The following is a 27,131-nucleotide window of genomic DNA, read 5'->3' as shown; positions in this document are numbered from 1 at the left end:
GGTTGGTTGGTAGGTTTATTGTCACAATCTAACAAGTTATAGAGTGAAATCTAGTTTTGTAACTCCCTTCTGCTACATAGCAGACAATATATATTAATAAAGAATTATGAAAAATGGTAAACAGAAATATATTGTCATCACTGGAGCAGTGCTGAGGATGAATTAGAGTTTAAGAGTCTGATAGCTTGGGGGGAAAAGCTGCTCTGCAGTCTGGTGGTGTGACAGTAGGAGCTTCTTTGCTTGCCCATGCACCACATAACAACCTATTTAGAAGCAACATTGCTTTTGAATAAAACATATGGTGACTGGTTTCATACGATAGTTTCAGAAACTGCAGTGTACTCACTTGAGGTCGATGAGGATATCTTTGATGGTCCCCTTCTTCCGACACAGACAGCTTCCTCCTTGCGTGACCTTGTAGTGGATGTTATGAAAGCTAACGGTGGCGCCCTTTCGCTGTTGGCCTGAACCTGCAGACTGAAAAGCAATTTATTAAGCCCAAAACCAGACATATTAACAAAACGTGTGATTTTAGCTGCATCAATAAAGGAAGGAAAGTAGGTACCTGGTGTCTTTTTTCAGCTCCATTGAGTTCCATTATCACTCGGCTCTCTGACATCCTCTACCTCTCTCCTCCTGAACACAAAACACTGGAGAAACATTTTACTGTCGTTAACACTCCTTATAAAAAGTCCTGCCTCGTTTTCAAACTAGCTAAGCTTTTGTGCATTTTATTTATTTTATTTTTATCTTCGTTGTCCCAACAAATCAAGTTTGATCTTGCATACAATAACACCAAGTGACACTTTTCACACACTGTCACACCACAAATCAATTTTCTCACAATATTCATAATGTACTCCTAGAATTAAAGAGTACTAGACATGGGACTTCAACTATAACAAATATTTACAGTGATCTTGCTATTAAGCTATTGACAGTCATCATCATCATCATCATTTTATACATTTATGTTGTTATTTAAGTGTAAATTGTTCTTTAGGCGTTGAAAATTACATAAATAATGTGCCATAGATCTACCACTCCTACTCTTCAAAGTATCGCTTACATTAATTGAATACCGACAGACAGAACGGGCCGTATGGTAAAGTTCAAACATTTATTGTTCAAAAATAAGCTTACAGGCAGGTACAGGTAGGCAAACAAGCAGGCCCGTAAGCAGGCAGACAAACAGGTCCAGGTTACAAAACAAAACAAAAACTAACACTAGGAGGACCTGGCGGTGAAGAATGGAAATTAAGTGGCGTATAAGCTGAGTGGCTGAGGGAATGAGTTGCAGGTGAGAAAAGGTGTGTCGTTCAGAGAGGCAGTCTAATGAGGGAAGTGAGGACAGGTGTGTGGTTGGGTGTGACAGGCAGGTGATGGGGAAAGGAGGGAAAGTCTGAAGGCATCTGGGCCCGTATTCAAGCTTCTCAGAATTACTGCTACTGATTTAAGAGTAAAAAAAAATTCTTGGCTCAAAGCTGTGCTTAAATGTTTGTTATCAAGCATCTCAGTCCTAATTTGAGGGAAGTGGAGGACTAAATCTTAAGTGTCAGCTGTGCTGCAAACAGGATCTTGGATGACGATGTAGGCAAGGATCAATCACTGAATAGATTTCCTTATGTAAGAATACTTTCAGATAAATTCACATTGAATGGTGAAATTACTAAGAGGAGTTTACGTTCAACAGACATGACAATAAAGACTTTAAGAGAATACATTATGGCCATCTCCTGGGAAGCCGGCGATCTACATGAATTGTGTTTGCTTCTGTCGGACTACGGGGGGGTTGTTGTCGGGAAGTCGATGAAACGCATGACAAGTGTGGAGCTGTAAATGCCATAATTGTTTCCATGACAATTTGCCTTATTGATGGTTGTGATAGACCAAAATAATTGCTGCGTTTTTCCTGTGGCAAATAAACATAGCGTCATCACAACCTTCAACTCGCTGACAAAGATTAGCCTATGTCTTTCTCTTTACTGCGCGTCGTAAAATATTTCTGAAATATTATACCTCTTCTGAAAGATTTGCTTATGTCTCTGTCTCCACAGTGCCGTCACAAGCCCCTAATGGCAACTCGTCTTAAATAACTGGGAGAGTAAAAGTGATTCTTAGCTTTAAGAAATTTGATTACTTGCTTTTATACTTAAGTTTGAAAGTAGGAGTAAATTACATGAATTCTCAGCACTTCAGGCTAAAGTGGCACTTTGCTTGATAAATATAATAATTAAATTAATTAATTTTGTAATTAAATATTATTTGGAAAAATGTCCTATGTCATAAATCTGAAGGGCTGTGAGATGATTAACGGGACTCTTCAGTTCTGATGCACAAATTTCAATTTTGACTTATCACAAATATTTGAGGAATATCGGAAAATTTGAACTCCTTGAGACTCAGACTGTTAATTGAGATGAAACTGTGAGAAGTTTAGAGGGGAAATGTCTCCTTGGTGGAACCGCTAACATCTTACAGACAATCGAAACATGAAGAGGGGCCCAAGCACTTTTATTTTGTAAAGGGTCACAAGCCAAAAAGGTGGGATACACTGACTTTAACAAGGTTTTTTATGTGGTGAGATTGTTTTTTTAAAATGTAAAACCATACTAGTAACTACAGTTGTAAGATAAATGTGGTAGAGTAAAAAGTGTAAAAGTACTATCTGGCCTTACGGTAATGTTTCCTGCAATTTAGCAGAGGTCTCTCAGGAAGACAGAAGCAGCTAAACTTAGTTTTCACTTCCTACATGTTCTACACTTCAGTCAAAAAATAGAAAATGCTCTAACCTCACTATATTTAAACTTGATGTAGACGAAGCTCATCCAGAGCAGACTTCAGCTTTAGTTTCACACAAACATGCAGATGACAACAAGAGTTAATCGCTCACCTGCTGTAGCCAGAAAATCCCTGTGCGAACAGCAGCTGCCGGACAAAAAAACCACAGGACACTGAACGCGGAGATCAATGTGTGTGAGAGCAGTTTGTTCAGTGAGTTTTAAACCCTGTTTTATGACTGAAGGCATGATAAGAGAAGTAGGGTGAAGGGCAGCAGCGAGTCACTCTCTCTCTTACACTCCCACAGGGGTGGGAAGAAGTGTTTATATAATCATTTCAGAAAGAGTAGTAACACCTTAATGTAAAAGTCTGTAAAAGTCCTGCGTTCAAAACTTACTTAAGTAAAAGTACAGCTTATTAGAAAATGTACTTAGTATCAGCAGTAAAAGTATTTGTCTATGTTATATAATCATGTGACTGGTCCTGAACAGAAAAATTACAATATAAGTGGTTTTTGCAGCACGTTATTACATTAGCAAAGGAGGAAGTCCGGTGACATGTTAGAAATAGCGATAAAGTCCCTAGAAGGAGGTGGGATGGGGCGGTCAGTGCATATCGAACCGCAGACTTTCACTCAGGAGAACGGTGCTCAAGGCAATGACCTCTAGTGGCCATACAACGGTAGCCAAGGAGGGAGTTGGGTAACGTACTATAAATAGGCTGAAAGTCTGTGTAAGGAGGCAGGATGGGTCAAACCCCGGACTTTATCTCAGGAGAGCGGCGGTTGCGTTCCTTATGAAACCAAATAAATGTTGAGGTATTTTGAGTTTAAATAGATTTACTGACTTCTGTCATGTGACTCACGTAACAAATTTACTTTAAATCAAACCATGTTTTTCTAAACCTGACCAACGTGCGACGGTTTCACAACATGACCCACGTGTTTAATGTCACGTGACTTAGGCTACGCTGTCATTTAGTTTGGAAGACTTTTTGGTGATGTCCATTGTTTTTGATACATTAACAATCAGTACTGTAATGTTAGCTGGTAGAAATGGAGCTAATTATAAATGCTTGATATACTTTTGGGCAGTTAAAATCTATAACACAGCATCATATTTTATAAACTGATCACATATTTGTTAAATCTTAATCGCAAAAGTAGGTATAGCTGTCCCACTGTGTGATATACGGTGCTTAAAATAAAAAGGACCAAATAAATATGATGAACTAAAAAGTACAATATTTCCCTCTGAATTGTAGTGGAGTAGAAGGAAAATTACCAACAATAACCTCAAAATTTTAAGTACAGTAAATGAGTAAATGTACGTAACTTTCCCCTCACTGGTCATCATCATGAGGGGATCTTTAATCGTTTGACTTTTTACAGAGACTTAGTCTCTCTCAGCTGTGTTATTCAACTCTAACGAGACACATCAGTTAGTCCTCGTTTACTTTTACTGCCTCTGCTGATGATCATGTGATTAGACTGAAAGCTACTAAATTGACCATTCCCAACAATTAAATAGGTAATTTCCCATTGCTTGTCAAAAATGACCCATATTCAGCTTTCTCTTCTGTGTTGGCGGTTTTGGCAAGAAGATGCCTTCCAAAACAATCTCAAGAATCAAAGTCAGACACTGATGCAACAAATCACCCTGCTCCATAAGATTTCCACATTCAGGCATTTCAATGAAGAACCAGCACTGTTGTTTTTCTCATAGCAGCAGTTTCACCCTTTGACTGATTTCTTAAGCCGATGTGCGCACTGAGGGTCAGTCTGCTGGAAATGTGCAGCAAATCACAAAAGGTCTAAAATTCAAGTGCAAATATTAAGGTGTCAAAACGTATTCTGCTGTCCGTGACATCAAGTAGTAAAAATAGTATTCAGATCCCCTTTAGTTAAGTAAAAGTACTAATTCATCTTTTATTTTTAAGCTAAAAAGGTTCAGAATCACTGACTTTTACAAGGTTTGTTATGTTGTAATATTGTTTTTATGTAAAACTGTAATCTGAAAAGCAACTACAGCCATCAAAATATGTGATATTGGGCTGTATAAAAAGGATTTAACAAATAAATGTAGTGAATAAAGAAGTACAATATTTCCTTCTGAAATGTGGTGGAGCAAGTACAAGTACCTCAAATGTGTACTTAAGTACAGTAATTTCATTACCAGCAAAATGTCTTGAGGGCATCTTTAATTATTTGACTTTCCACAACAGAGTTTGTCTCTCTCATCCTTCTTATTCGCATACTGTCCAACTCTTCCCCCTGCTGTGAAGAAGCAAAACTACATTTCCCAGAAACACAAGTACTTTGTACTTTTAATTATTCAATATTAAAAGTTAAAAAAGGAAAAAAAAGAAGCTCACAGAAGTTAGTACTTGAAGTCACTGTACAAGAAAAAAAACTTCATATTCATGACACAAAACAGCCTGAAATGACTGTTTTTTCTTTCATTTTTTATTATACACGTTGTTGTTTTTTGCAGAAGGACTATTTTATGGTAAAGTTGTTTCCTAAATGTCATTAGCTCGCTGAAACGTGAACACACTTTTTATTCCCGGTGACTGGAAGCAGCAGTTCACCTCTTTTTTTTTCCAGACATTGACAAAGAAGCGCCTTCAGGAGACTTTTGGAAACAAACAGGTATGTAGACATTTTAATAAATGTTTATTAAAACGTGTACACAGCCATGTTAATGCAGTTTATATATGTATATATATAAACTGCGTTAACATGCAATAAAATAATTGTGATGACAATCAATGAATATTATGTGCATCAACTAGGTATTGTCTAGTATACTACACGTTTAATAGGAACAACAAATGAAACCAAACACAATACTTCAGAAGATATTAGTAACCAAAATTTTTATTTATTTTCTTATTTTTGTCCATAAGTGTTAACTCAATTATGTGTGTTTATATGTTATTACTGAGGTCATAGTTAAAGGTGTCTGCATTATACTGAGAGGGAGGCAGAATATTGGAAACACCTCTGAATATAATGCAATCAGCACCATCACTATGACCACAATGCTAAGCACATGTAATTAAATTATCACCTCTTTACACGCTTTACATTATAAAATTTGATTTTACTAGACTACTTAAATTATCAACTGAAAGTGTAACAGCAAAATTACTTTTCTGTCCTAAACCTGACACGTATGAGCTGTGGTCCTGACAACACAACACACAATCAGACCTCTGGCTGTAAACAGACTGCAGAAAGTGCATGTTTAGTAATTTATACTATTAAAGTTACCTGTGTAAAAATACTCTTTTACAAGTAAAAGGCCTCCATTCACATCATACGTGAGTAAAAGGTAAATCCGAATTAGTAAAATTGTCACGTAGGCTTGCATTTCAGTACTGGACCCAGACGCAGACAGATCAGGCAGACTGGTGCAGTTCAGTTGTGCATATCTGATCCTAAAGGCATGTGCAGGCAGGCAACAAGCGGATAACATGCAGGCAACAACAAGCGGATAACATGCACGCAGAAACAGGTCTAGGAAACAAAAACCTGAATGCAAAACTATACATAAAAATACACTCATTCTACAGAAAAAATAACTCATATTGTCAATGCCGATGCATCGATGTATTTTTCTTCAGTAGTTCGAGATGGGGCTAGTTTTAACTACTTTAAATACTCACCTGATAATCTGCAGCTCCCTTGGCTTTACGGAGCTTTATACTAGGTTTCAGCTCATTGTTTATCTGTCCAGCTGCACATTTACTGATTTGGTTCACTCTCAACGCTCTCATAGTTTTCTTTATAGTCTTCATAGTCTTTTTTATAACTTTGAAGCACTTTGCAGCTCAAATTAACCAATTTTGGTTCAGTATTTTTCTCTGAGCCGATGGGTCTGACATGTCACAAGATTATTCTAAATAGTAAAATAGTTGTGAAAAGAGCCAGATTTAACAGTTTTGACAGCAGAAGAGTTGAAAATAAATGGAAGTTATCTTGAAAGCTTGCAGCGAGGAACAAATCTTGACAGCTTAATTTCTTTTATTCTATCATTTACTTTTGGCATTGTTGTTTTTGCCCTTGTTGCTGTATTACCGATGAACCGTAGTCACACATTTATCCTCTCTTCATTTTCCCTATTTAAAAGGATCTAATTTTCCTAAAACAATAGTCAGTGTAAAAGGTTATTCTTGCTGTAAGCATTGAAAATGTTTATCTAAAGCTAATATGAAGCTTCAACAGTCAATAGGGCATATCCTTCTTCTATGTGTTTGCATTACATTATTTTTTTGCCATATTCATTTATTGCTCATACATGCGTCAATGAAACCTATACTCTTCCATAAGTGGGTATAAATTACCTGTAGTCATAGTTTATTGATTTTATTACATCAGTCATGTATATGTGATTTAAACACACAAGAACAGTAAGAGATATTTGCATTGTTGGTAAAAACATTTTCCTGTGGGCATCACTGTTCTCATTTCGTACTGATGATGTTGCTTGTTAAAACCTCCGCCTCTTTCTCATGAACTCGCTTGTAGCTGAATTGTAAAAACCCAGAGTTTACAGAGCCAAGTGACAGCACTTATCCAGTATCACCAATGTTCAGTGAAGCCAGGAAACCCAAAGAGAGCCAGAAGCTCAACGTGCTTCATGATACCCAGGTCACTTGTGGCCACACCATGGTGACCTGCCCCCAAGAAACAGCACACTACATTCAAACTATTAAGAGAAGAGTCTAAAAGAGAAAACAAGTTTCTGGAGAATTTGAACCCAAATGTTTATTCAGCTCCTTGTTTTAGGCCCCAAGTCTTCAATTCAGTTTAGGAATTAGAAATTTAAAGTTTACATGAGAGTGACAAACCTCTCATTATATTTATAATCAATGACAACAAATGAGATGATTTAACAAGACCAATTAAATTATTTCACCACGAGTATTTTAACATTGATATGTGTCTTTGCATCTCTATCAGCTCTACTTTGGCCCTGACTTCTGACTCTTGTGGAAAGGTCAGACAGATCAATATATTCTGTTATTATTAAGATTTCCAGAGGTGTTCTTACCTCAAGCAGACCTTCGGTGCATATATATGCACACTACGTGTGGAGGAGTGGTACTGACACCTGCAGGCTGAGCTGTGATGAAGAAAACAACCATCAGCGTTTACAACATGAAACATTATCAGTTCTGTTTTCATTCAAATTCTACAAAGAATTTTCAAAACAAAAAATAATAATTCGGTTACATGGTGACGTATCAATGATACATGAATACTCACAAAAGAGCACAACAAGAGGACAGTAGGACAGAGCAGTGAGAATTATTCATTATATTTAAGTATCAGATGAAAACGTATTGGTCAGAATGTCTGTTATGTCATTATATGACTGGACCATTTATATTGATGCATTAACATGCAAACAGTGCTTTGATGATGGAGCTAATTATACTTAACGTATTAAACGCATTTTATAAACTCATCACATGTTTTGTTTCTAAAATGTTAATATGAAAAGTATATCTTTGAAATTTGTCAAAATAAATGTAGTAAATAAAAAATTATATACATATTTCACTCTGAAATGTAGAAGTGTAGAAGTATATGTACCACAAATGTGTACTTAAGGGGGCGCTGCTGAGCAACCAATCATGTGTGTTTAGAGGCTCCCGCAGATTTTCGACTAAACCGTTATTGTTTCCGCGCTTGTTAGCATTCAGACTGAAAGAGTTACAATGTCTGGAAGGAACAGTAAACTTCGTGCTACAACCCTGCAGCAGAGGTGAAGCCCTCGGCTACAGGTGGTTCACCTCCACCTTGCGGCTCAACCTCACCCAGGCCTGACGCTCAAGCTAATGTTACCGATGCAGACGCCTTGAAGCTCGAACTGCTAACATGTTTGAGACAAGACATTGTGGAGACTTTTAAAACCGAACTCTATCTTCAATCAGAGCAGACTTGCAAGCCGTGAAAACCCAGCTTGCAAATGATAAAGCAGCTGCGGATGCTGAGTTAGCCTTACTCAAAGGTACTGTGGGGGAAGTGGAGGTGTCCCTTTCGTCATGTACTGACGACATCGTTGATCTGAAGTGCAAATATGAACGCCTAATTCAATCCAATTTATCCAAGTTGGAGAACAAGTGTGAGGACCTCGAATCCAGATCACACCGCCAAAACATAAGAATCGTTGGTGTTTCTGAAGACACGGTTGTTAACACTACCGAGGCCCAGACCAGATGAGCGACCTCGTCCCTTTATTGCCAGATTCCATTACTACACTGATTGTGCAGACGGGAGAGGGCCAACGGTTCAGTGCGGGGAATGTGAGGATTTGCATTTTCCCCGATCACACTGCCAAGGTAGCCCGAGCCAAGGCTGCATTCAATGAAGTTAGGAAGCACCTGCGAGGCGTTGAGGGGGTCCGCTACGGTCTTTTCTACCCGGCCCGACTGCGGATCAGCTATGGAGGTGTGCAGAAGGACTTAGCAGACGATGCTAAAGCTTATGTCAAGAAGATGAACACTGGGTAATATTTACAAGTGGCATCTTACAGTTATATCCTACCTTTTTGCCTTCAGTTTACATTCGAATATTGTTTACATCCCGTGTTCATATATTTAACGTTAGGCCTATTTATTTGTTAACTTGAGATTCCTTCATCTCTCCTTATCATTTCTTTGGTGAATTAAAATCGAGGTGTAAAAACGCTCTACTTTAGCCCAATGTTATGTTTATAATATGTCTACTTATGATGAGCAATGTAGTTTGCAAACTTGACTCATATCTTATGATTGTTAGGTCGACATGTTATGGGGTATATCAGTATAAGCTGAGACTTAATGCCAATTGACTCTGTGGGAGTGTCTTTTAGGTTTAGCTCAAGTGATTCTCTGAGTTGTCACTGTTGTGGCAACAGTTTTTCCCTGTTTTGCACTGCTGTCTCCCTTATGGAGACTTTATTTTGGTGTGCGTGTGTGGGTACATGGGATTATGTATGTGTATGGGTGGGAATTTAGGGAGGTAACTCACCCTGGCTTTCTAGTTTTCTTATTTCCTCTAAATGTGTTCTGCTAACGTTAATTTGAATCCTAATGGGGGCAAACCAATTTGTTTTCTTACTTGGAATATACGAGGTATCAGCAATCCTGGTAAAAGATCCAGGGTTTTTACCCATCTGATCTTAGTGCTGACATTGTGTTTTTGCAGGACTTAAGGACCATCACAGGCTCCGGTCTTCCTGGGTAGGTCAGATCCACCACTCCAATTTTAACTCCAAAGCCAGAGGAGTTGCTATTTTAATTGGTAAAAAAGTTAAATTTCTATCTAGTGAGGTTATTGCAGATAAAAATGGCAGATATCTCATAGTGGCAGGCACATTAATGCAGACCAAGGTGTTGCTTGTCAACACCTAATTTTGATGATGTTGATTTTGCCACTAGATTACTTAGCAGCATACCTCATTTAAACACACATTTGTTAATATTTGGAGGTGATCTGAATTGTGTGTTTGACCCAGTGCTGGACAGATCTAGTCCCCGCACATGTCCTGATCATCTATGTCCAGGTCCTTTGCTGATTTCATGACTCAGAGTGGTTTGGTGGATCCTTGGAGGCATCGTAATTCCTCAGCCAAAAAGTTCTCTTTCTTCTCCCTGGTACATCAGTCTTACTCGAGAATTGATTACTTTTTTTATAGATAATAGTAATAATTTATTGCTGGCAGATAAATCATTTTGTGATTTTATTTCCAATTCTATTGATGAGTTTCTCTCTTTTAATCAGAATGAGGCTACATCTCATTCATTGCTTTGGGAGTCATTGAAAGCATTTCTCAGAAGACAGATTATCTCGTACTCCTCCTACTCCAATAAAAAACAAGGCTATCAGAACTTTTGTTAGCTATCGGTAACCTTGATCAAGAATGTGCATCTGACCCCTCCCCAGAGCTATTTAAGAAGCATCTTGATCTCCAGACAGAGTTTGATCTAATTTCATCTAAAAGCGCAGAGTGAATATTATTAACTCGTGGTACTTTTTATGAACACGTGATAAAGCAAATCGTTTATTGGCACACCAGTTAAAACGGCAATCCACCTCACGTCTCACACCCCAAATTAAGAATTCTTCTGGTATACCTGTCACAGATCCTAAGGAAATTAATGTGTCATTTAAGTCATTCTACTCTGCTTTGTACAAATCAGAATTTCCAACAAATACCACCAAGATGAATCAGTTTCTGGATAACCTTGAAAATCCTACTATTGATTGTGATTGTGTGAAGGAATTGGATGCTCCGCTTTCCTTGGAATAATTACTACTTTCTATCAAAGCAATGCAGTCAAATAAAGCCCCTGGTCCTGATGGATTTACAGTAGAGTTTTTTAAGAAATTCTGTGATAAATTGGCCCCTTTACTTTTGCAAATGTATAATGAATCTTTGGAAAACGGTTTGCTACCTCCCACACTTACTCAAGCATCAATATCTCTTCTCTTGAAGCCTGACAAGGATGCGAACCTCTGTGGCTCATTTCTTTATGTACCTTCAAGTTCTACACTTTGTTTCAAAATGTTTTTCAAATTTTCCCTCCTTACCTCCTCAACACCCATGGGATAGATTGCTTGACTTTAAGTCACAACAAAGAGGTATTGTCTCAGAAATTTATAACTGTATTCTGGATCTTTGTAACTACACAAACTCAAAAACAAAGAGTGATTGGGAGGAAGAACTGGGACAACAAGTTCAGTGAGGAGTGGTGGCAAGAAGTAATTGATAGACTGAATACTTTGTGCACGTCTTCTGATTCACTTCAAGGTTGTACACAGGGTCCATCTCTCCAAAGCAAGATTATCTGCAATTTTCCCAGGAGTAGAGGATAAGTGTGAAATATGTCTTAACCCACGCTGTCATTTGAGCCACATGTTTTTTCCTTATCCATGGTTACACAACTTTTGGTCTGTTTTCTTCAACATAATTTCAATTATAATAGGGATACACCTTCAACCATGCCCCTTAATCTTTGGGACCCCAGACAAATCAGATCTATTTACTTGGGCACAGAAAGAAATTCACATCTTTACTGGCCGGACACTCCCTCACTCAGAGCCGGCCCTGACCTCCCTGGGGCCCTAAGAAGAATTCCGCCATGCTTATTATTTACTAAGAGATGTGCATCCATATTGCCCTGTCTGCCCTGCTAATCAACATTTTCAGTGGTCATTAGTCACTGCTTTCCATCTTGCATTAGTCCAGATTTGACTGAGAGACAGATACTAAAATGATGTGCACCTAGGAGTCATCACATTCATGCATTTTCTACAGTGGTCGGCACCATAGGCGGAGTTGGGGGGTGGCTAATTGGGCTTAAGCCCCAAATGTTTTGTCAAAAGCCCCGGATCTTTTAGGTTCTGGTGCTCACAATTAACTTTTCCACCATATTCAAATGTCCTGTACTAATGTAACGAAAGTAATAATAGGCTAGTTCAATGAATCACTGTCCAATCACATCACATGTCTGAATATCATAAATATCAACCGTTGGGATTAACCCTTTTAGATTTAATGCACACATGAGACTAATAAAATAAAAATTATTAGTATCAACGAGTTATAGTGGCGTTTCCGCTAAAAGTGCTGCTAGAAGTTTTACACGCCACCAGATGCAACTGTGTTTGCTTAGCTTAAAGCCCCAAAGCTTCATAATGCTTCATGCACTCATCACTACAGGCTAGATACTGTTAGCTGATTTGACTGCGACTATTTTTATCACACAGATGAGTCAGCTAGGGAAGAGGAAGGACAGGTATCAGGACAGGCGCTTAGAAGAAAGGAGTGAATAGAAGAGTAAGGGGAGCACAGATGCCAGAAGTAAAGAGAATAAGATATTCATTTAATCTTTTTTGCATGTTTATGATGATATGAAAGGTTTATGATCAGACCCCCCTCGGTCACCGAAGGTTTACAACATCTGGCTCCGCCTCTGGTCGGCACAGATGTGGCCGCCAGAATGCGCGAGTTTAATTTGTGCACGCGCTTATGAAAGCATGCTCACGTGCCACGCGGTTCTCTTTTTCCCCAGCTGCAGTTTGTAAACACCGCCGTTTATCAAATGTAATATATAGCTGTGTTTCACTCAGAGACTTCAGAGACGAAGTCTGGCAAACAACCGCAACACAGACAGACCGAGACATTCACAGCAAGCTGCACATTAACTTAACATTACTGTTTTCTGCTGACATCAAAGTTGAGAGGAGAGAATAGTTTACCTGACTGCTGTTCCTGCAGGTCACTCTCATTGAGTTTTTCCTCTTATCGCGCCCAGAAACATAGTTACCTCTTCATCCTTTCTTTTAACTGTATAGACAGTGAGGCGGGGCTCTGCTTACTATGCGGGGCCCTACGCAACATGCGCAGTGAGCCAAGATAGGATAGTCCGACTCTGCACTGCAGTCAAGCCAGCCCTCGTGATGCGTGTTTTTTCTAGCCATTACGGTAACATCGTGTCGCAGCAAATTGCAAAATAAAAGTGAGCTCCTGCTAAACATAATGCAATCGGTGTGGCAGAAACGATTGAATGAATAAATAAATACATGCTGAAGACAACACAAGTATCTAAAGAATGTATCCATTTTCACAGTGAAATTAAATTCACAGTGATAAACCAACTCAGGCTGACCCTCGGTCACTATCAGAGCGATCTGATGTAGGTTTTAAAAGATAAAGTACCAAAAAATGTCTAATATTTTCACTGAATTTACTGATTTCAGATTGATGCAAAAAGAAAATCTCCTGTTTCCACTGGCTCATTTCACTTCAATCAATTTGAATCTTGGCAAATTCAGTGAAAATATTAGACATTTTCCAGGGCTGTAATTTAAAAAAAAAAAAAAAACTACATCTGATATCTCTGAACTTCATACACCCCGAGGTGGTCTGTTATTACTGTGAAGTGAAATGAGTCAGTGGAAACAGGAGGTTTTCAATTTGAATCTTTGCAAATTCACTGAAAATATAAAAAATGTTCAAGGGCTGTAACTATTAAAATCTATGAAATGAGCCACGGGAAAAAGAAGGTTCTCTTTTTACATCAGTTTAAATCTTGGTGAATTCACTGAAAATATTAGACATTTTCCAGGGCTGTAATGTTAAAAAACACCACACCAGATATCTCTGATGTTCAATGAGGGACACCTTGAGGTGGTCTGTTATCACTGAAGTGAAATGAAGAAGCTTTTCTTTTTACATCAGTCTGAGTTTAGTAAGCATTCTGTGAAAATGTAATACCTTCTTTAGATACTTGTGTTGTCTTCAGCATTTCTTTATTTAATCGTTTCTGCCACACCAATTGCATTGTGTTCAGCATTAGCCCACTTTTATTTTGAAATTTGCTGCGACTCGATGTTACCGTGATGGCTTTAAAACACACGCATCGCATTGGCTGTCTTTTCGATGTGGAGGCTGCAGTGGCTCTGCCTTCACTGGTAAAACGAATGAAGAAAGTTTGTCTCTCTGATCCTTTTTATTCACATTTACTGTGAAGCTCTTCCCCCTGCTGTAAAGAAGCCAAACTACGTTTCCCAGAAACTAATTGTTTTATTTTTTGCTTCTATAATTAAAGTAAGTCGACGTACAATAATAAGCTTACTTAAAATCACTCTAGAAGGGAAAAAAATATAAATAAAAAAAAAAAAACACTTTCACCACACAAAACAGCCTGAATTTAATGTGAGCTTCCCTTTTTATTGTAAGTGATTTTTGCATTAGTACAGTCTTTGTTAAAGTTGTCCTCTGTAGTTGACGTAAACACACCTTTTATTGCAGGTAACATGAGTTCTTCTGCGTTTTTTTCCAAGACTTTGACCGTGAAGCGCCTACAGGAGACTGGCAGAAACAAACAGGTATGTAGACGTTTTAATAAATGTTGTATAAAGTGTATACAGAAAATTAATTGTAGTGGATTTCATCAGTCCCTATTTCAACACCTGACATTTAGAGCCTGCAGGTCATTATATTAAATCAGTGGACGCTGGGGTGACTGAGTCCTTTATACGTCTATGTCACTTATGGATTTTTAAAAAAGGACTAATTCCTACTTAATTCAAAACAATCATTTATTTAAAGGTAACACTTTATGATGTCAGTTTCAGTAAGATCCAAGATACAATTTAAACTAGCTATAAAAGGTATTTTTGTTACAAATGATAGTGAAAACTAAACTCATGCAAAACAAACGTTCCAGTGAAAGACACACCCACTATGGAAAAAAGTTGAAACGTGATTTACAGTTTAATTCATCTGCACACATGAGCATGAAATGTATCTTAACGACCTGTACCGTTACACAGTTTAGTTTTATTGCCATTATACAGGATTGCACAATGAAATGCAGTTGCAACTTCTAGAAACTATAGGCTACATTTAACGTTACGTGTATAGGGCCTACATATATATCCATACGATGTTGCCTCTGGGCAACATACCCATTTGTGGCCTAGTACACTCCCACAAAACATCCTGAATTATGATGCATTATTTTAAAAACATTGTGCAGGGCCTTGAGGAAACAAATAGCAGTGTTACATTATGTAATTTCCCATTATGAATCGCTTTTCTGCTGCCTTTTTGTATGTAGGATACGCACAATATAATATTCACACGCATCCAGGCTGCGTGTGTATATGCAACACGTTGTCATCTCAATGAGTCATAACTGACGCTTTCAGACAGCGTGACAAAGGGTAAATATTTTATGCTAAAGGTACCCTTCAGCATCAGTATACGTCCCAGCAAAACAAAGGATGCTAACCCTACCTGCTAGCACATCAGCCGTGAGGCCGATATGCACAGCTGTAGAGTTGACACGCATAAAGTCTGTGACTGAGGTTTAGGTACTAACATTTCTGAGGGTTATGGTAATGGTAGGGGGCTTCGGGGGCCTGTCTACACCTTTAAAGAGGTGCTAAGTAGTAAATAAAGCAAAGCATGTGCACGCGCGTTGCTGGCCTTTGGCCTTTCATGATGCGGGTAACAGTCGTGCACGCGAATACATTTTTGATTAATACATTTTTTTATCATAAACTAATAAATCAAAAACTAAATTAAAAAAATAATTTAATTAATAAAACTATTTAATGAAAAACTAATAATTAAAAAAAGTATTAATAATAAAAAAAAGATTGGGGTTATAGTTGTCACGCTCTGCCGGTTGGCCATCCTTGGTGTTGCACTTTTGTGTTTAGTTAGTGTTATTTTGGTCTGTTGGGTTTTGGGGGTCTGTCTTGTCTTTCGTCTAGTGTTCGGTAACCCTTGTCATGTCTGTTACCCCAGTGAAGTACCGGTAACCGTAGCTTATTATTTATACGATATACTGCAACAAAAAGCTATACAAATGTGTGTGTATTGCTCTTATACAGACGAATGGTGCAGAAAACAACCTCACACATGCATTGACAATCTGCCCTTCTTTTATATCAAAGGACATTAGAGAGAAATTAAGCAGAAGCTTTTTAACAAAAATTTCGCTGATGCTCAAAAGTACGTCCTACGCGGTCTTGGGTTAGTGCCAACATGTGAATGCAGTATTCGAGACGTTGCTGCAGGTGCTCTACAGATATGGCTGATGAACCCTTTTCTCATTGCTTCGCTTAAACGGGCAGTTAGAGTGGAGGACAGTGTGAGCACAGTAGTCAATGAATCTCTGGACATCTGGAAGGGGGAACAACACTAAAAACAATAGTGAATGTGTCTAGTCTACTAAACCATTTCAAAAAGAGATACATCATGTATAAGATGAGAGCCCTGTTGTGTGAAGCTGTTAACAATACGATATGTTACACAGATAGGACACCATGTTGTTCTAGATTTGACAAACAGACAGAATGTGTTAGATGAATGACCTCGGGATGGCGTACCATGGTGCAAATGACAGCGGATAAATATGCAGATGTGAAATCTACTCTACTCGTGTCAAGGGACCCTCCTGTTTACAGGTTAAAAGACTATGACGGCGAAATATTACAGGGAAGCTTTTATGAGCAAGAGATGCAAAAAGTTATTATAGATAAAAACAAAACATTTAAAATAGGAAAGATTTTATCTAGAAAGAAAAGACAAGTCCGGGACATGGGTCATGAGTTGTAGTTTTTGCCATTTGTTTCTGGTGTCCTTTTGTTTACCTGTTCTTCTCGTTTCCTTGTCCTTAGTGTTTATGTCTTGTCTGGTGTTCTAGCTCGTAGTCCTGTGTTGTTTTGATATTGCTTTGGTAGTCTACTTGTTATATTGTTTCTTAGTCACTGCCTTAACTCTTGTTCCTGCATTTTAGTTCTTTGTCCTTGTTCCCAGTCCTGTACCTTAGTTCATGTTAAGTGTTCAGTCTGTTCCCCCGGTTGTCACTCTGCCTGCATGTCAGTCTCTCTATTTCCCTCTGCTCACGGTCTCTCTCTGCCTCGTTAATCTCATGTCCTTCACCTGTGTTGCTCCTGCCCTGCTCGTTAGTCCCTGTGTGTATATATGCCTGGTGTCTGTCTTGTCTTTGTATGTTGTCACCCTGAGTTGCTGTGTGTGTTTCTTGTGTAGTCAGCCTCACTCGTCGTGTCTCCCGGTTTCCCCTGCTCATTTTGGATTTCTGTTCTGTTGGATTTCTGTCTTCAGCCACTCAGTTTGTAAGTGTGCTCACCTTTTGTTTATATTAAAACCCCTTCACTGAACTGCACCTGCTAGCCTTCGTGTCCTGCGTTTGGGTCCTCCAACCTGCTTCACTACACCACTTACCGTGACAACATGGTGTTAGTCAAATGGGTCGGATAAATTTAACTCGTGGATTTTGGAAAAACAGGTCATTCAGCTACCTTAGCAGATTACAAACACACGTATAAATGGATAGAGGTTTTGTCACCCTGCACAGCAACTCATAAAAATCCATCTATACAAAAATGTCAGACAATAGCTGAACTAAACAGTTGTTTATCGGAAAATGACATGGGTCACATTGAGCTTGATTACAACAACAAGTAATTATTTTACCAACGAGAGACATAGAATTAACGTTTCAAGGAAAACTTGCACAAATGTTGGGATTTATCCCCGGAGCGGCTTTTAAAACTCACGAGGGAATTGTAACATTTAGATCTCAACCACAAACTAACAGTTTTGACACAGATGCCGTATTTGGCACCACATCCTGCTGATGTTAATGTAGGGTTGTATATAATTGTTTATACAGATATTGTTGATCAACAGTAGGGGATGGTTACGTCCCTCTTAAGAATAGTACATACATCGGGGCCTTACAACCATATGATCAAATACTTATGACAGACCACACTATCTGAGGCTCTGCAAAACACACATTGATAGTATCGAGATTTCTGTCAAGACAGATCAGAATCAACATATCCGTACGGCAAAGTGATCATAAAGCTACACTTTCGACCCGTAAAATTAGACAAGGAGTAAACATGTACCATCCATATGCTCACAATGCGGACAAGTACGTTGCATATTATACAGCCCAAGCGGGTGGTGATTTACCAGGATACAGCGGGCTCGGTGCTCAGTATGGTTCAGGGTTAGGGGGTCTCTTTAGATTAGCATTACCATTGCTCAAGAAAGGATTTACATTTGTTGCCCCTCATTTAAAGACAGCTGCTAAACATATAGCTACAGATGTTATTACTAACGTCATGAATAGAAGTCAAGAGGGGTCGGGTATAGCGGCCGTGGCCCCCCGACCAATAAAACGACCTCCGGGGGAAAAAAAGGAGTTCCCCACTAAAGAGGCGTAGCCGAACAACAAATAAGACCCATACTAAGACTAGAACAAACAAGGGGAAGCAAGACGACAAAAAAAACAAGAATGTCGTTGGTACATAGCCCGTCACAAGAGTGTGTTAAGTCGGAGCTAGACCTGTTTATGTGGCCATTAACAAGTATTGAGAAATGCATCTACGTCGAATTCCCTCCTCTAGCAGCTATCAGACTCTGCACCCCTTGAATTTTTCATTCCAGCTAGTACAGGGGACTACCTGGATCTAAACAATACGTTTCTGTACACACATGTAAAACTCACCAAAGCTAATGGTGGAAACCTGGATCAAGCAGACGAAGTGGGCTTTATCAACTACCCTGGATGTACAATATTTTCATAGGTCGACATATCGTTGGGAGACCGACTCCTAACGCAATCAAACACATATCCTTAGAGGGGTATAATAGAGTGCCTTTTGAACTACGGAAAGGACGCTCTGCAGACACAGTTTGGATCCGGATTTTGCATGGATACAGCAGGTCACATGGACGACGGCATTAACGCATGGCATTGTTAAATATCCCATAGAGTGTTTAATCAAGAAATGTATTCTAGGGACAAGGGTTCGCGGGAGCGCGCAAAGCTTGCCTCTGTTTACTACTCACATTTAAATGTAACACATAATGAAATGGAATTTAACTCTGTCTTGATTTTCGGCATGGTTTTAAACTTTGTGTGCTCGCTCTCTTTTCCACAATGGTACAATGTTGCCTGAGGGTAACGTTCAGACAAACTTATTTAAAGAGTTTATTTTTTATATTTTCAAACTTAAACAATTTAAACTGGTAAAGCCATTAAACATTTTCATTTGTAATATTTTACTCAAATTTTAAAGGATAAATCTTTTTTTACTACTTTGGTACAGTCATTTAATGACAGGAAACAACCCATTGGCAAAATAATGCGTACCACATGTATAGAAAATAACGTACAAATAGTACAATAGGTAACAGTAATAAATCCTACCTTCATTCTAAAACTGTAAGGGTTTGTCGTGTGTGCAGGCAGGAACAGGTTTTAGGTCCCAAGCGCAGGACACAGAGGCAGAACAGGTACAGTTTCTGAGTACAGCAGAGTCCAGAATACAATAAAGGTAATCCAAAACAGAGGTAGTGAACAGAGCAGCATAAACAAATAATCCAGGGGAAGACGGAACAAAAGGATTATCCAGAAACAGGCAAGCAAGACACACGGCAGTGGATGCACTCACTCACTCCATCCATCCAAACATTTAAGCACTGGCTAATGAGGAGGGTGGGAGCACAAACAGGTGATACTAATAATGACAGCAGACAGACACAGGCAGGCAGGGTGATGAACTGACAGAAAAACAGACAGATACCAAACAGGCACAAACTAACAGAGCTATTAACAAAGACACAGACAAATCCCAACAGAAACATGAATACCTATAAACAGATATACAGTAAATAATTAACACCAGGCAGACAGTTTCCAAAACACAAGACAAGAATCAAACAACAGAGGATCCCAAAACACAGAACAGGCAAAAATTAATCTAAACATAACAGACTAAATAACAGATACTGAACAGACCAATAAGCAAAGCTCACAGAGACCTAAACCAGACCGATCAGACAGGCAGTGTGACAAAAACAGCTTCAACATATATCTTTTGGGTTTCAGACTGTTGGTAGAATAAAGACATCATTTAAAAATATCTATTTATTTTACTGTTATGACATTTTACCAACTAAAAAATTAGTTGATTTCTCAAGAACATAAGACAAATTAATTTATCAAGAAGAAAATGTGAGATCCCGAGAATTTAAACTCCCTGTCAGACCTTGTATAAACAAACTATTATAAAAGTCAATATATTTATGTAGGAATGTATGTACGTGTGTGAACTTGTGAAATCTGACGTCATTAAGGCAATAAATACTGGCAATCTTGTCGAGTAGCTTACCTTTCTCCCGATGAAGAAATGTATTCTCCTTTACAGTTCCTTTGTTCAACCAGAAATAGCTGTCATATCGCTCTCTCTTTAAAGCCATTGACAAAAACAACAATTCTAACGTTACCGCTGCCAGCTTATTGTGTGACTTTGGTGTTCAAGGCTTTACACTCACTACTTTACATCATGAAAAGATATAATCAAATATTTATAAAAATGTGAGGGGTGTACTCACTTTTACATCAGTCATCCCAGGCCTTTCTGTGTGGTGTTTACATGTTCTCCCCGTGTCTTTTTGGGTACTCTCTGGGTGCTCTAGCTTCCTCCCACCATCCAAAGACATGCGGACTAGGTTGATTGGTGGCTCTAAATTGTCCTTAGGTGTGAGTGTGAGTGGTTGTTTGTCTAGGTGTGGCCCTGCGATGGACTGCCGACCTGTCCAGGGTGGACCCCGCCTTTCGCCCAATGTCAGCTGGGACTGGCTCCAGCCCTTCGCGACCCTGTACGCAGGAAAAGCAGTTGATGATGGATGGATGTGTATATATATACTGTATGTGTGTGAGATTTTGGCAAGGTAGTGTTCAAATCACAGATTTAAAGCATAATGAAATAATTATATTTAACTGTTTTTACAGCTGCAGTTTGAGACATCCTCATTACTATTTCTCTTCATTCATTTCTATTTTCAGAATTGCAGGATGCTTCATGTGAAGGTCAGTCAGTCCCTGAACTCTGGTACCTTCACTGTCCTGGTATTCCACACTGTTGTCCTGATTCACTCATGTAGAGGTAAATTACAAACACCACATGTTAGTCTATAGACGCTGTATTGGAAATACAGTATGTGATCTAATTGACACTGTATGGCTGTTTATAAATAAACTCTGCAGAAAATTACAGACTAAAACAATTTATTTTCAGCTCAGTCTAAGGTGATTGGTCCATCTTCGCCAACAGTGGCAATGGTCGGTGAGGACATCACTTTGCCGTGTTACCTGGACCCTGTTATGGATGCTTTTGATATGCCTCTGTGTGGGAAAGACCTGACCTGGACCCCAGATATGTCCTCGTGTGGAGACAGGGTGTGGAGCTAGAGAGTAAAAAAACATGGATCCTACAAGGGAAGAACGTCACTGTTTAGTGATGAACTGAAGAACGGGAACATTTCACTGAAACTCTCTAAAGTTAAACTCTCTGATGAGGGAAGATACAGATGCTTCGTCCCAGAACTGAGAACAGACTCTACTGTTCAGCTTGTTGTAGGTATGTCATGTGGCGTATTTTGTCTTCAGTGTGATAACTTTTTATTAAAGGCTGTACTCAGACTGCAGGCCAAAGTGACCCAAATCTGATCTTTTCCAGTTTTGGCTTTGGGCCACTTCATATACAGGTAAAATGTTTTGAAATGAGGCCTCAGTCTGGACAGTCAGAACAGAATTCATGTGACTCCGACGTCACAAGTTGCAGACCCCTGCTCTAGAGCCGCTGTTTAGCCCGTCTCTAGTGGCTCCCGAAATTTGTCAACATATTTTAATGAATAACTTCTTTTATATTTACGTTTTTCATTGTTGTAGGCCTAAAGTCATCGTAGAAGTAAAAGCATGTACATCAAATAAAAAATTTATTACACTTCGTCAACTAAAATGTGCGTCATCAAGCTACATCCTGACGCTAAACTCAATGTCAGTGTCTTAAGTGGGTTGCCTGTTCTCCTAAGATAGCTATGGGTTTAAAATCCAAAAAAAAGATCTTAGGGGATTAATGGATAACAGATTTGTCTGCTTTCACCATCATAACTGCAGGCTTACCAGAATGGCCAAGGTTGCCGACCCCTGCTCTAGAGCGACTGTTGTCACAACTCTGTGCTAGCTGGAATAAAGAGTAGGATTAATCACTCCATACAATGTCATAATTAAAACTACTATCTAAACTACTCATCCAGGTGGAAACAGTAGAGAGTTCTAGGGCTCATATGTGCTGTAAAGTGCCAGAAACTGTAATGAACGCTATGAAAAGACATTTGAGAAAACAACTGAGCATTAAGGCCTTCAGCGTGAACGTAGCTTTACACAGTGCAATACTGGGAGTTGACTGGTGCAACTTCAGCACTCAACTGTTTTAGCCCAAGAGCAGCTTGATCATAATTACAGAAGAAGCTACGAGCATTATGTACTTGTTTTCTGGCTGATCCCGGTTTCAATCAATGATTCATTCAGCGGTTCACTTTTATCACAAATGTGAGTCAATTTTAGCTCCAAATACTCTGAGTGTGTTCATAGTCCTGTATTTGTTTTTATTTATTTTTTTGGCACAGTGGCTTTGAGCTAAATGCTAATGTCAGCATGCAAAGATGCTCAGAATGAAGCGAGATCTGCCAAAGGACTGCAGTGGAAAAATCACTGAACACAGTACAGCCGATGGAAATGTCATTAGTTTTGCAGGTATCTGGCAAATTAAAATTTTGACATTAGAAGAAAGGGGATCACCAGAATTAATACAATTCACCCTTAACGTGACCTTGATCGTCTGAACCACATTTCATACATTCCATCCAGTATAGACATTTCAGTCTGGACCAAGTGGTACCCATTGGCAGACCAACATCGTCATCTAGTGATGAAATGTGGCTCTTTAAAAGGAGGCAGGTCTAATGGCTCCGTTCCTTTCAGAGAGCTGACTCCGCATTTAGTATAACTTCTTCTTCACTCTGCTGGTCGCTGCCTAAGTCATATTCTTATTTGTTGCAAGAAAGAAATCTGTGTTTTCCACATATAGACTTTATTTGGGCAGGCCACACAGCTATTTTAACAGCTGCCCAGGTATATTTGGCAACCCATTTTAACATTTTGCAGAGAAACATAGAGAGATCTTATTTATTATGTTACAAGACGCGGACATGTGGATATTTCACAAGCACGAACGAGGTAAAGCAACAGTGAACTCACCAGTACAGATGTCATTTGGTACCACGTTGGTTTAGATCGTCCTATTCACTTAAAAGAGCCTCGTTGGGACTCACTTGTCACTATGCCATTCCTTAAACTATGCACCTAATGTGGCTAAAAGATTGACATCAGACAGGTGTCACATTATAGTAGCATTAGATATGCCAGTCCTGAATGGAGCTTTTTGTAATGTATCCTTTGCATACGTTACTTCAGTGGGTAGTAAGCTAGTTAGACAAGCATGCTAATGTTATCAGGTTACCTCAGAGCAGATAAACACACAGTTTAACTTCTAGAAACTATTTAACTCCGTCATCTTTAGGTGCCGTCTCCTCACCTGGTATCCAAAAGTCCAAAAACAGCAGCAGTGTGGTGTTACAGTGTGAGTCTGCAGGCTGGTATCCAGAGCCTGAGGTGTTTTGGCTGGACGGTGAGGGAAACCTCCTCTCTGCTGGACCTACAGAGACATTCAGAGGTCCTGATGACCTCTATACTGTCAGCGGCAGAGTGACTGTGGAGAAGAGGCACAGCAACAGCTTCACTTGTAGAGTCCAACAGAAGGACATCAACCAGACCAGAGAGACTCACATCCAGGTTCCAGGTTAGAAAATAAATTAAAATGATCAAACATTCACTTTCTATGCTTTTACAACTGTGAATGGGGTACCTGTGGCTCAGCAGGTAGAGTAGTTGTCCACTAACTAGAAGGTTGGAGGTTTGATCTCTGTCTCAGACGGTTTGCCATGCTAGTATTTTATATATTAATGCATTTCTGTTCCGTGTTTTATGATTTCAGATGATTTCTTCCCAGGCTGGTCTGATTCTAGCTCCAGTTCATCTGCTCCTACAATCATGGGTTTGGTTGTTGGCATCATGTTGATTCTTGCAGTGGTCTTTGTTGTCGTGTGGTTATGGAGACAAAATAAAACCAGTAATTCAGAAACCTTTTTAAATAGAAAACTGTCTATTCATCCTTTATGTAAATACATTTTAGTCTTACTTTATTAACATCAATGAGTACATAGTTTTGAAACATCAGTTCACTCAGTTCACTTTTTGTGAGAATTTGTGGTTCTCGTTTAAAAAAAGTTTGAAATGACCTTATGATACTAGTTGTTTTTTTTTTTTTTAGAATTTGGATGTGACAAAATCTGTTCTTCACATCTCTGCTTTGCTTTTGCAGCTCTTTCCTCATTAGCATCAGACATTTTTAGAAAAGCAACACAGGATCAGAGCACAGAGAAATGTCATGTAAACACTGTTAATTGTTTCTGCACACAGGAAACAAGAAGCACCACGAGGATGAACAAAAACAGAAAGGGAGAGAGATGAATAGCAACTCTATAGGAAATAATGCAGAACAGGAGTCACTGATGGAAAGAGAAACTGACAGAGAACAACTAGCAGAAGAAATGGAGACTATTAACAATGAGGAGGCGAAACCTGTAGGTGAAAACACAGAGCAGCTGATGGAAGGACAGGCAGTGAAAAATCTGCAGACAGAAGAGGAAGAGCAGAAAATAAAGTCTACAGGTGAGAAAACAAGCTCAGGAAGAAACAAATGGTGAACAGCTGATGGCAGAAAGAGAGACACTGACTGAAATGGACAAAGAGAAGAACAACTTATGAGAAAGGAACAGGAATATTTCAAAAGAAGATGTTCTTGGATTGAAGGGAAGAAGAAATTGAAGGAGAAGCAGATTAAGGAACTAAATGTGCAGCTGGAAGAGGTAGAGAGACAGACAGAGGAGACTGAGAGGAAGCTGCGGTCACTGAACAGGGAGGAAGACAAGAAAGAAGAAGCAGAGAAAGATGAAAGTGAAGCTGTCAAACTTCTTTTAGACACCAAGAATGATCTGGAGAAGAAGAAGGCAGAACTTCAGAAACGGCTGCAAAAGTTGGAGGCACATCTGGAGGGACTGAATAAGAAGGAGAGCATCATGACGCAGAGGAAAACTAAAGAAGCAAACGAAAAGGAAGAAGTTATTAAAACATTAAAGGAGATGGAGAAACCAAAGAATGAAAAACTGCAAGACAATTCAGCCAGTTCACTTAGAAAGAAGACAGATGAACACACAAATATCAGACAAGAGACCCAAGAACAAGCAGAGAGACAACAGGAAGAAAACTCTGAGAGGTCAGGAAGAAATCAGACAACAGACCTCGACCCAGAGTCCAGAAACAGCGGAGAATCGGAGCGATCCTGTGGATTCTATGAAGGGAAGTGTATAAAATTCAGCTGAAGATGCAGGTAAAGTAAACTTGAGTTTTCATCAGCTCTTCACAGCGTGGTTATTGTCGGCTGATAAAACTATACTGACATCATGGAGTTTGACTGAAGCGCTGATGTAAAAACGAGTCAAGCTGATTGGACAAGTAGTCCAGTGATCTGATCTCAGGTCTGCAGATGAAGTGTTTTTTGTTTTTTTTACTTGCCACCGGAGTTTTTAGTCACCAAAACAGGAAAGTTGGATTTTGATGTTCATGTTGTCTTTGGATTATTCTGGATTTGATGTGATCGTCTTTGAGTTTGCTTAAAGTCATGTTATGTGTTTTAGTAAAGGGAGGAACATTATGGAAGTGTGTGCTGACTGGCCTGATGTATGTGTCTGAAAAAGATTGTATTTGTAAAGTTTTATATTATTTCTATGAATTGAAAGTTGGATGTGTATGTATTTGGAGTATTCTGGATTTGATGTGATCGTCTTTGAGTTTTGTTGCTTAAACCATCTTGCCTCTTGTTAACATCTGTTACTGTCATGTTAATGTATGTTTTAGTAAAGGGAGGAACATCAGAGCGCTGGAAACATGCTGCATTTAAATTTATTTTTAAATACACTGTTAAATTTTATATTTATTGCTATGGATTTCTCTCTTTTTTATTATTTACTCAGTTTTAAAAATTCTGAAAGCATCTACATCTTATGCTTCACTTTTTTTTTTTTTTTTTTTTTCTTACACAATATCCACATTCACATTTTGATATCCAGTTTTAAACTTAAATTTACTCACATACTGACTGCATCTTGCAGGGTTAGGTAAATTATTTTGCCTAAATTAGTCTTAAACATCAAACGGTATATTTTTTACTTTTGAAAATAACACTCAAAGATGAAAAAACATTTTAAAGGATCATTTATTGAGAGTTAAAGACTAATCTGCTTCAACAGGACTGTGTGTGTGATGTTCAAATTTCACTGACGCCCCAAATAAGATACACTCCACCACCGGTTTTAAAAGCTTCTTATATATGTACGAATAATATTCTGCTAAGTAAGTAACTATAAATGTGAGATAAATATATTTGAATAGGAGTAAAATGGAAATACTCAAGTACCTCAAAACTAAACTTATAAGTTCACTTGAGTACATACACTTAGTTACAGTCATGGAAAAATACATTTTAAAGCATCTTAAGGCTGAAAATGCATCTTAAAAGGATGGAAATCTGAGACAGTATGTTTACGCTGCACAGGCTACTTACACTGCAGGAGGGGAAACACTGGGTCACTCCTCAAGTGACTACATGTTTAATACTGTTTAAGTCCCCTTTTGCTGCCAAAACAGTCCTGACCCACTGCCATCAGGGAATCATGAAAGGGAGTACATGGTCCTCAATCATGTTTACGTAGTCGGTAAAGTAACATCCACATGAATGGCAGGACCAAAGGTCTCCCAGCAGAACATTGCCC

At 38.8% G+C, this 27,131-nt stretch overlaps 1 protein-coding gene and 1 pseudogene across 6 annotated transcripts in view; one reads left to right on the top strand and one right to left on the bottom strand.

The window, feature by feature from the left end:
* LOC119912991 (broad substrate specificity ATP-binding cassette transporter ABCG2-like) overlaps positions 1-19,756 on the bottom strand; it is a 42,235-nt gene extending 22,479 nt beyond the window's left edge. The window contains exons 1-5 of one of the 6 annotated variants that reach the window (XM_038732295.1): positions 19,543-19,756; positions 14,580-14,651; positions 7,839-7,910; positions 566-650; positions 347-477 (exon numbers count right to left, since the gene is read on the bottom strand). In XM_038732295.1, the coding sequence (XP_038588223.1) occupies positions 347-477; positions 566-619 (185 nt within the window). In that variant the 5' untranslated portion in view covers positions 620-650; positions 7,839-7,910; positions 14,580-14,651; positions 19,543-19,756. Of the gene's footprint in view, positions 1-346; positions 478-565; positions 651-1,143; positions 1,163-2,893; positions 2,929-7,838; positions 7,911-13,036; positions 13,150-14,579; positions 14,652-19,542 lie in introns of those variants that run through there. The other 5 variants (XM_038732296.1, XM_038732297.1, XM_038732293.1 and 2 more) reach the window with 5 other exon arrangements.
* LOC119913000 lies at positions 9,884-26,307 on the top strand (annotated as a pseudogene).
* The last annotated feature ends 824 nt before the right edge of the window (positions 26,308-27,131 follow it).

The sequence above is a fragment of the Micropterus salmoides genome, unplaced genomic scaffold, assembly GCF_014851395.1.
Source record: "Micropterus salmoides isolate LMB-PRFRI ecotype aquatic unplaced genomic scaffold, ASM1485139v1 Ms_hic_scaffold_2, whole genome shotgun sequence".
Classification (NCBI taxonomy): domain Eukaryota; kingdom Metazoa; phylum Chordata; class Actinopteri; order Centrarchiformes; family Centrarchidae; genus Micropterus; species Micropterus salmoides.
The sequence above is the reverse complement of the archived record's forward strand: the minus strand, read 5'-3'. Positions and strand labels throughout refer to the sequence as shown.